The sequence below is a fragment of the Terrapene carolina genome, unplaced genomic scaffold (assembly GCF_002925995.2).
Source record: "Terrapene carolina triunguis isolate 2854851 unplaced genomic scaffold, T_m_triunguis-2.0 Scaffold58, whole genome shotgun sequence".
Taxonomy (NCBI): Eukaryota; Metazoa; Chordata; order Testudines; family Emydidae; genus Terrapene; species Terrapene triunguis.
Window position 1 is genome coordinate 36,235,243 of NW_020664409.1, and position 10,557 is coordinate 36,245,799.

Below are 10,557 nucleotides of genomic sequence, written 5' to 3' on the forward strand. Positions count from 1 at the left end.
GGTGCGGGCAGGGGGTCGGGGGTGCAGTAGAGGCAGCTGGAGCCCCAGCCCTTTAAATAGCCCCCGAGCCCCCCCATCCCAGGGCTCTGGGGGCTATTTAAAGGGCCCGGGGCTCCCCTGCTTCTACCACCCCGGCCCTTTAAATAGCCGTGGGAGCCCTGGGGAAGGGGCAGGGCTCCCGCGGCTATTTAAAGGACTGGGATGGCAGAGGCAGCTGGAGCCCCGGCCCCTTAAATAGCCCCCAGAGCCCCCCGCTACCCCAGGGCTCTGGGGGCTATTTAAAGGGCCCAGGGCTCCCCTGCTTCTACTGCCCCAGCCCTTTAAATAGCCGTGGGAGCCCTGGGGAAGTGGCGGGGCTCCAGCGGCTATTTAAAGGACCGGAGCGGCAGAAGCAACGGGAGCCCCGGACTTTTAAAATAGCCCCCAGAGCCCCGCAGCCCTACCCCAGGGCTCCAGCAGTGGGGCTCTCGTGGCAATTTAAAGGGCCTGGGGCTCCAGCACGGGGCCCTCTTAGGCGCGGGGCCCAATTCAGGGGAATTGGTTGAATCGGCCTAAAGCCGGCCCTGATGTGTACAATATTAAATTGTTTGTTTAAAACTCATACTGTGTATATGTGTGCGTGTGCGTGTGTGTGTATCTATCTATAGTCTTTTGTCTGGCCAAAAAAATTTCCCTGGAACCTAACTCCACTTCCCCATTTACATTAATTCTTATGGGGAAATTGGATTTGCTTAACATCGTTTCACTTAAAGTCGCATTTTTCAGGAACATAACTACAACGTTAAGTGAGGAGTTATTGTAATGTTTTTGCCTTTAAAGACTGATCTGAAAAGGGATCAGTTAGAAGACAGAACTTGCTCTGTATTTGGTACTTTTCTGTCCTATTAAGCATTGCTTGAGTCTTATAATCGGCCAACATCCAACAAAAAGATGTTTCCAAACTCCTGACAAGGTTAACCTGGGTGTCTAAGTTAATGGATTTCTTTGCTAATGTACGCATAAAAGGAAGAAAAATTCTAGTGGTAAGCAGGTCTCTTACATTTTCACATGTCTAAATGAAAGCTGTCATTTCTATTACTATATATGGAAATAGTGGGATGCTATTCCTTTTCATTTTCAACCAGATAATCCCATGTTGAATTAGGTCCAGTTAGCTTAGTTTAGATCAAACTTCAGTATATGGTAGCAAGGTGAAGAAAACAGTTTGCAGCACTGCTTAGCAGTTGTTAAGATCTGTGGTTTGCACAATGACGCCTGGAAATGAGATAATGCTCAAAGCAGAAGTGAGTATCGTATATAGTTTACATTCTGATATTACTTACATAGTGTGCAGATTTTGTATGAATAATAATGTTTTGCATGTCTATAGTGCAGGGGTGGGCAAACTTTTTGGCCTGAGGGCCACATCTGGGTGGGGAAATTGCATGCAGGGCCATGAATGTAGGGCTGGGGCAGGGGGTTGGGGTGCGGGAGGGGGTGTGGGAGGGGGTGCAGTGTGCAGGAAGGGGCTCAGAGGAAGGGGTAGGTGCAGAGGAGGGGTGCGGGGTGTATGCGTGGGCTCAGGGAAGGGGTTGGGGTGCAGGAGGGGGCTCAGGACGGGTGCAGGGAGGAGTGTGGGAGGGGGCTCAGGGCAGGGAGTTGGGGTGCAGCAGGGGTGCAAGGCACAGCAGGGGGCTCAGGACAGGGGGTTGGGGTGCAGGAGGGGTGTGGGGTGTGGCAGGGGCTCAGGGCAGGGGTTCGGAGTGCAGGAGGGGGATCAAGGCAGGGGGTTGGGGTGCGGCAGGGGGCTCGGTGCAGGAGGGGTGTGGCAGGGGATTGGGGTGCGGGGTGCAGGAGGGGTGCGGGGTGCGGGCTCCAGCCTGGCACCACTTACCTGGAGCGGCTCCTGGGTGGCAGCGGTGCGCAGCGGGGCTAGGGCAGGCTTCCAGCCTGCCCCTAGCTCCGCACCACTCCCAGAAGTGGCCGGCACCACGTCTCTGTGGACGGGGGGGGTGGTGGTGCAGAGGGCTCCATGCGCTGCCCTCGCTTGCGGGTACCTCCCCTGAAGCTCCCATTGGCCATGGTTCCCCGTTCCCGGAGCCCTCTGTCCTCCCTCCCCCAGGGGCTGCAGGGACGTGGTGCTGGCCACTTCAGGGAGCGGCGCAGGGCCTGTGGCACCACGGGGCTGGCAATCCTGCGGGCCAGATCCAAACCCCTGACGGGCCAGATCTGGCCCGCAGGCCATAGTTTGCCAACCCTGCTATAGTGCCTTCTATCCAATGATTATCTGAAAGCATTTTGCAAGCAATAATGAATTTACTCCAACACCCTATAGAGTAAATCTTTGTATTCCCATTTTGAAGATGGGTCACTAGAGTCAAAGCTTGAGACCACCATTTGCAAACTTGGGTACTTAAAGTTAGACCCTATAAACCATTTTTAAGCTTCTGAATAAAAGTGGCTTGATTTTTCAGAGTTGTTTCACAGCTTCTAATGAGTGGCTTATGTACAAATAAAAATCGAATGTGTGCACACAATTGGCACTCCATTTCTATCTCCAGCCCTACGAAGTCATGGCCCCATTGAAGCCAAAAGCAAAGCTCCCACTGACTTCAACAGGGCCAGGATTTCTCCCCTGTTTTTAGGAAGTTAGCTTCTGATCCTAGTTCACGGAAGTCAATGCCTGTCAGTGGGTGCAGGATTAGACCCGTATTGGTTAACATCAGTCCAAGAGATCTCAGATATAATTTTGCTGTATATGAGCTTTGAACAATAGAGACTGCATAAACAGGAAAATAAAAAAATAAAAAAATTCTGATCTCCACGACATGGACAACATCATTTTATATGGTTGTACATCATCAAGCAAATGGGACCTCAGTCCTACAGCAATAGAAATAATAATTTGTTGTTGCTAAATAAATACTGAAGAAATTCGAAATTAAACCTATTTTTCTTCCCTAGAATTAAGTCCCTGCAAATACATGTAAATGGGAAACAAATTCCAGAGAAAATCTGGTGCACACACTATGCTAAACATCAAAAATTCTTGTGTATAATAAGAAAGAGTGAGCAAGAAAGCAATTTTTCAAGCCAGCTTTTCTGACCTCCATTGATAAGGATCAGCCTGAAGGAAACACAGTGTGACACTCTGTACCTTGAGGGAACACCCAGCACCCCCATGTTCATCCTTATAATATGATTGCGTGGTATCCAATGCAAAGTCTGTCATGTTGGGTGTCTTTGGAAGGCTCATAATGCACTGAGCATTCTTGCTATAGTGATGTTATAGTGATTGTTGTTATAATAATGTTATAGGTTGCATAGGCGTCAACTTCCCCTCTGCCTGGTGGGTGCTCGATACCCCCCACGCCCCTGGCCCTGCCTCTTCCCGTCCCTGCATTGCCCTCACCCCACCCCCATTCCACCCCCTTCCTCCAAGTCCCCGTCCCTGCCCTGCCTCTTCTCCGCCTCCTCCCCCGAGCGAACCACGTCCCCGCTCCTCCCCTTCCCTCCCAGAAAGTCCTAAGCACCACCAAACAGCTGTTAGGCGGCAGGGGGGCGGGAAGTGCTGGGAGGGAGGGGGAGGAGTGGGGATGCGGCACACTGGGAGGGGAGGAAACGGAGGATAGGAACGGGGAGCTTGGTTGCCGGTGGGTGCGGTGCACCCGCTAACTTTTCCCTGTTGGTGCTCCAGCCCCGGAGCACCCACAGAGTCAGCACCTATGATAGGTTGTAATTTCATGTATTTAGTTATGAGGCTGAAAATGTGTCCTCATGTTTTAAAACAAGACCAGGCTAAAACTCTCCAAGAGCAGAGCAGCAGTTCACACCTCATCAGGGCATGTATGGGACAAACTCAGCCCACCTCACAGGAACAAAGGACACTGGCCTAGGCAGCAACAAAGGATCTCTTGAACTCTCAAGTGAGTCACCCCCTTTCCTTTGGTCAGTTTGGGACTACGATGAGGTAATGCTCACCTGACCCTGAAGGGGGGCGCAAAGGCAAGAGGGAAGAAAGAACATGATAAAAGGGAGAGATACTTGCCATGCTCTTCCTCTCTCTTCCACCTCCATCCACGGACACCACCACCAAGCGACTGAAGCGCTGATCAAAGGGGAGAGCCTGGCTGAAGGGCAACCAGACAGCCTGTGGTGAGAAGCATCTAAGTTTGTAAGGGCATTGAAAGTGTTAAGATCAGCTTACAATGCGTTTTGCTTTTATTTCATTTGACCAAATCTGACTTATGCTTTGATTTATAATAACTTAAAATCGATCTTTATAGTTAATAAATCTGTTTATTCTACCTGAAGCAGTGCGTTTGGTTTGAAGCGTGTCAGAGACTCCCCTTGAGATAACAAGCCTGGTACATATCAATTTCTTTGTTAAATTGATGAACTCATATAAGCTTGCAGCGTCCAGCGGGCATAACTAGACACTGCAAGACGGAGGTTCCTAGGGTTGTGTCTGGGACCAGAGATATTGACTAGTGTCATTTGGTTGCAAGTAGCTGGGAGCAGCTTACATGCCAGAGGCTGTCTGTGAACAGCCCAGGAGTGGGGGTTCTCACAGCAGAGCAGGGTAAGGCTGACTCCCAGAGTCAAGGACTGGAGTGACCTACCAGATCACCAGTCCACACAACACCAGAGGGGAACGTCACACAGTCACTGCATTTTAAAACTAGCATTTGAAAACTCTACTTCCTGTTTACTGGTGATACTTCTGCAGATTCATTTTTCAGGATATTTCAGCTATATGGACTATGTTTTTGAAAACAAGGAAGCTGTGCAAAATCTAGATTTACCAAGCATCAGAATCTTGCAATCATTTTTTTTTACTTTATGAAATCATTTTGGATGCTCAATATTTGCTTTTCAGTATACAGTATCTTATTTTTTAATCTTCATTAACAGAAACAGTTACTGTATTGTTTCTTCAGAAAAGAGCCTGAAGTAGATGGGCAATATGTATTACAAATGTGCTGAAGAGCGAAACATGACTTCATCCATATCGGACGTGGATTCAAAATTTACATTGGCTGTAATGGTATTTCTGGGAATTCTTATGGGTTTGATAGCTCTTATTACAGTGCTTGGAAATGGCTTGGTCATCCTGGCTTTTTTGGTGAACAAAGATCTTCGGCATCGGAGTAATTATTTATTTCTTAATCTTGCTATTTCAGACTTTTTAGTGGGTAAGTTACAATAATGAAGCAAATGTAATATTCATTTTATAGTTTACGGCAAAGAAAGTTTTATTTCATTATGTTGTTTCTCTTAAGCAAATTTCCTGAACATATACCTAAGATCAGATAACGGGGTGGAAGCTGCGTAAAGTACTTTAGCAGGCTATTAGTTCTCAGAAATGTATTAGAAAGAGAAACCGATCTTTTAGCAATGTGAAAGATGTTTGCTCCAGAAAAGAGAGCAACTATTCTATGTAGAATGGATGTGAAACCATTCCTGCCTAGGGGTTATTGTTTGTAACTGGTTTTAATTAACCCCCACTCATCTTTAAAACTTGGAATTTTTGCTTTTCATCATAGATTGTCAGATGGAGCACAGTATATGTTAACCAGTAGATCTTGCATATATTGCAAATTCCATTCAGTTTTTCTGTATTCGGTTGAAATTAACTAGTAGCCAAAAGTTTAAGAATTACTAGTTATTTTTTCCAGGAGTACATACGCTACATCGTTCCATTTACTGAGTCAGCCAACTGACTAGCACTAGGCAGTTTTTGCAAGTATTCTACTGTTCATCTCTGTATCTGGCTGCAGGCTTAAGGACATATGAAAAGAATAAATAATCAATTATTAATCATTTCAGCAGGTTGATGCCACACACACACACCCCTTTTAAAAAACTATGCTTGAAATAAATTAAAATTGATTGTTGGAATCCAAAATTATTCCACTATAGCATTTAAACAAATATGTAGAAGAGTTATCATTGGTAGAAGAGAATTAAATCATTGTAAACGCAGAACAATAGTTTTTAACAAGCGTTAATATTTCAAGAATGTTAAATATTTTTTGAAGGCACAACTGAATTTTCTGTAATTAACATATTTACATCCTGCTTATTTGACTTAAGCAATAACACAAGATCAGCAATGAAGTTCTGGGTGATTGTTGTATGCCTCAGGTGGTATTCAGAGGCAGGAGGCTGAAGACCTAGGGCTACAGCCACAAAAAGGATATAAGCTCCTCGCTGCAATGCCTGTCTTTAGGTGTCCTGCTGCCCACTGGATCCTCAGCCCCGAGTTAGGTGTCTAGGCTCCCTATACAATGCACGGGGTGAGATGGGTGCCTAGGAATGGGATTCTCAGAAGCCAGCATTCTGAGCAAGAAACCACTTAAGCTAATGAGGAGTGAAATGCTGAAGAGGGGTGTGTGCTTTAAATTCCATCCCTCAAAGGGAATTAGGCACCTAAGTCTGGATCAGAGGCAGGCACCTAACTCCACTTGAGATTCACAGCTGTGAACCCCTCCTGGAGTTAGGCACCTAAACCAGGTCAGAGATTGAGAGAAACCTATCTCAGAATGCTCTATAGCCCAGTGGTTAGGGCACAGAGGTAGGAAACTGAGGTTCAAGTCCTTGCTCTGAATCAGGCAGAGTAAGGATCTGAGTTGCAGTCTCCCATATCCCATGAGTGCTCTAACCACTGGCCTATTGTGTATAATTGAGGGTGATAGTTCCTCCTCTGTTTTGGACAGGGCCTGATGCAGTAGGCTTGCTTGTAGGCAGCCTCTCACAATGCCTACTGGATCAGGCCCCATAGGTGAGGTAGGCAGGGGAATGCAGTTTCAGGATCCCAACGTGGCTTAGGTGTGAGCTGGGCATCAGAACTTAGGTAGCTTTGCACATGCGTACCAGTAGAAATGTAGGTGCCATGGGGACTTTGCTCATGGAAACTTAGGCACCTCAGGAATTTAGGCACCTTAAATCACTTTGTGGATCTAGACCAGGGGTTGGCAAACTTTTTGGCCGAGGGCCACATCTGGGTATGGAAATTGTATGGTGGGCCATGAATGCTCACGAAATTGGAGTTGGGGTGCAAGAGGGGGTGCGGGCTCTGTGGTGGGGCCAGAAATGAGGAGTTCAGGGTACGGGAGGGGGCTCTGGGCTGGGGTAGGGGGCTGGAGTGTTGGAGCGAGATCAGGGCTGGGGAAGGGTTGCAGGCTCTGGGCTTACCTCAGGCAGCTCCTGGAAGCAGCAGCATGTCCCCCCTCTGGCCAATGGGAGCTGCGGGGGTGGTGCTTGGGGCGGGGGCAATGCACGGAGCCCCCTGGCTGCCCCTAAACATAGGACCCGGAGGGGGGACATGCTGCTGCTTCCAGAAGCCTCGGCACGCATGTGTGGAGCGGCCTCCGACCCCGGTCCCCGGCTGGAGCGCGGGAGCAGGGCAAACCCCAGACCCCGTTCCCCAGCAGGAGATAGAGGGCAGGATTAAACTGGCTGGAGGGTTGGATGTGGTCCCCGGGCCATAGTTTGCACACCCCTGATCTAGACCCTAGTGCTCTAGTGTACTGTACTGTACTGATAAGTAAAGGAGCCCTAGGAATGCACAGTTGCTGTAATACATTTTAAAAGGAACTAGTCTTTGCTCCTCAGAACATAACAGCATTAATGGGGATAATTTAAATGTTAGATTTATGACATACACAATATATACTCCTATAATATGCACTGTTTGGGAAGGGGTGCATTTTCAGTGCTGGGAATTAGCTGAAGAGCTCCCATTAATGCAGTTCTGGTTCTGGTCCCACCCAGACTTCAGGGCCTGGAGCTATCAGGCTGGGAATGCTGTAGATAGTGTGTACTCGATCCACTGAAGAGCAGGGAACACTTCTCAACTTTCAACAGTAACCCCACTGGCCATATAAGAAGCAGTGTTTATGGACTCCAAAGGAATGGTGGCTGAGATGGGAGGTTTCAGAGATCAGAATGGGAGCATGCTCATAAGTTGCTCATAAGTATTTCAGAGGGATTTAATGAGGCTTTATGCTGAGCCTCTGCCAGGAGTGAATTTCATCCCCCAAAGAATAATATAGGAGCAGTTCATGCCGTACAATTTGGCAGTGCTAATATTTGAACTACGTATTACAAACAGTATACAAATTATATGAACTATGTATGTCAAAATGTGTTGCCAACATTATCCATGCACAGAATAGAGATTGATGCTAACAGACAGTCATTATTAATGTAAATTAATCAAATGGTTCTGTATGCAAATTATAGAAGTTGACACGTACCAGCTGGATATTTATTAAGAGAGACTGTAAGGACCTTAATGTGAGTTGTGTGCAACTCACTGTTTCCAACAGTATTACCATGGTCTTGTATAGTAACATGAGCTATTTCAAGGCAACTTATTTAATTTACTATGTGGTGGTAGCGTCCTACTGAAATATTATCCTTCAGGAATGTGACACACTGACAGGTATTGCAGCAAATTTATATGAGTTGTAGAGGAACCATATTATTAAAAGACTTTGCAAGCATTGTCCAGTGGGATCACTACATGCACTGAAATATAGTTATAGGGCAGGAGGCAGAGTCAAAACATTTCTTTTTCAATTAATTAGAAAGCCCCCTAATTTTTAAAAAAGTAGGAACCTAATGTTAGGTTCCTAAATCCATACAGCCACCTAAATAATTGGCCTACTTTTCAAAAGTGCTGAGCACCCAGCAGCTCCTACTGAGTTGAATGCTATTTTAGGTGAATAGGTGTATGTATGTGTAGGGTGATCTCAATGGGATTCATGTGGCCATTCAGCTCTTTTGAAATTCAGACCACTTATGATCATGCCTAAATATGATGTAGCAGCTTAGCTGTACAGTAACTCCTCGCTTAACGTTGTAGTTATGTTCCTTAAAAATGCGACTTTAAGCGAAACGATGTTGAGCAAATCCAATTTCCCCATAAGAATTAATGTAAATAGGAGGGGTTAGGTTCCAGGGAAATTTTTTTCACCAGACAAAAGACTATATATATATATATATATATATATATATATATACACACACACACAGAGTATAAGTTTTAAACAAACAATTTAATACTGTACACAGCAATGATGATTGTGAAGCTTGGTGAGGTGGTGGAGTCAGAGGGTGGGATATTTCCCAGGGAATGCCTTGCTGCTAAATGATGAACTAGCACTTGGCTGAGCCCTCAAGGGTTAACACATTGTTGTTAATGTAGCCTCACACTCTACAAGGCAGCACAAATGGAGGGACTGGAGATAGCATGACAGACAGAGACACACGCAATGCGGGTGGGAAAGAGAGAGAGAGAGAGAGAGATGCGCATTGACCCTTTAAGTACGCTGACACCACTCTAAGTACATTGCTTTTTTAAGTAAATCAGCAAGTTGAGACAGCAGCTGCTGCTAGCAAGCTCCCTCCATCCTGAGCCCTGTTATGTCCCCCCTTTCTCTATGGAGATGGGGTAAGTGGGGTGCAGGAGCAGGGGGGTGGGGGACACCCTGACATTAGCACCCCACTTCCCCTCCCCCCCCCGCACAGCAGGAGTCTCTGGGAGCAGCTCCAAGGCAGAGGGCGGGAGCAGCACATTGCAGTGAGGGGAGGGACAGCTGAACTGCCGGCAACTGATAGCCTGCTGGGCGGCTGCTGCACAGGGAACTTAGGGGAGTGGGGAGCTGATAGGGGGGCTGCCGGTCCACCCTGGTTCCAAGCCCCCACCAGCTAGCTCCAATGGGCTGCTCTTTCTGCAAGCAGTGGACAAAGCAGGTGGCTGCCAAACAATGTTATAAGGAGCATTGCGCAACTTTAAACGCGCATGTTCCCTAATTGATCAGCAACGAAACAACATTAACCGGGATGACTTTAAGTGAGGAGTTACTGTAGCTCCCATTTTTGAAACTTTTGGTTTAGGAGATTAGAGAGGGCACCATATTTTGAGTTGTCATAAATGTCCTGATGGGGGCACCTTGATTTTCAGCCAGTTCCCAAGATAGCCCTTTCTGCAGACCAGTGCTTTCCATTTTCCAGTGCAATGCAGAGTCATTAGTTCACTGAACCAGGAGAAGGAGACCCTCCTACTGAGCCATCTATACCACTCCAAGCAGTGCCCAATACATGTTCCGAATATGTAGCACCTCTTTTCATCAGAGTATTTAAGTCATTCCACTTTAGCCTTTAAAACCTTAGGTACCAGTCCTGCGTCCTTTACCGATGGCCTTCCATCTAATTCTGGGACTGGCATAGAGGTGAAACCAAGAGTGTCCATGTTGATATCCAGGGCATTGGGCTCCACATTGACCACCCTCCCATCTGTATTTGCTGTTCCATAGCTCAGGCCTTCTGCACAGACCTTTTCTTCTCAGTGGTTGACAGTTTTTTCAGAGACTTTTGTTTCTAGGTTTAAGCAGAGAGCTCCAAGTCCCCTCAGGCTGCCTTAATGTTTCCTACTCTCCTTTCAAATTTCCTGTGGGCCTGAACTCTTCTGAGTCAGTAAGAAGTGTTAGAAACAGACAACTCACATCTTGTCCATCCTGTTTGCAGGGCCGGCTCTGGCTTTTTTGCCGCCCCAGGCAAAAAAGCCTC

The 10,557-nt window shown here is 46.9% G+C and overlaps 1 protein-coding gene across 1 annotated transcript in view; it reads left to right on the forward strand.

The window, feature by feature from the left end:
* The first annotated feature begins 5,011 nt into the window (after positions 1–5,011).
* HRH4 (histamine receptor H4) overlaps positions 5,012–10,557 on the forward strand; it is a 10,709-nt gene continuing 5,163 nt past the window's right edge. Inside the window, exon 1 of the mRNA XM_024202690.3 lies at positions 5,012–5,174. Within this exon, the coding sequence (XP_024058458.3) occupies positions 5,024–5,174 (151 nt within the window). The 5' untranslated portion in view covers positions 5,012–5,023. The remainder of the gene's footprint in view (positions 5,175–10,557) is intronic.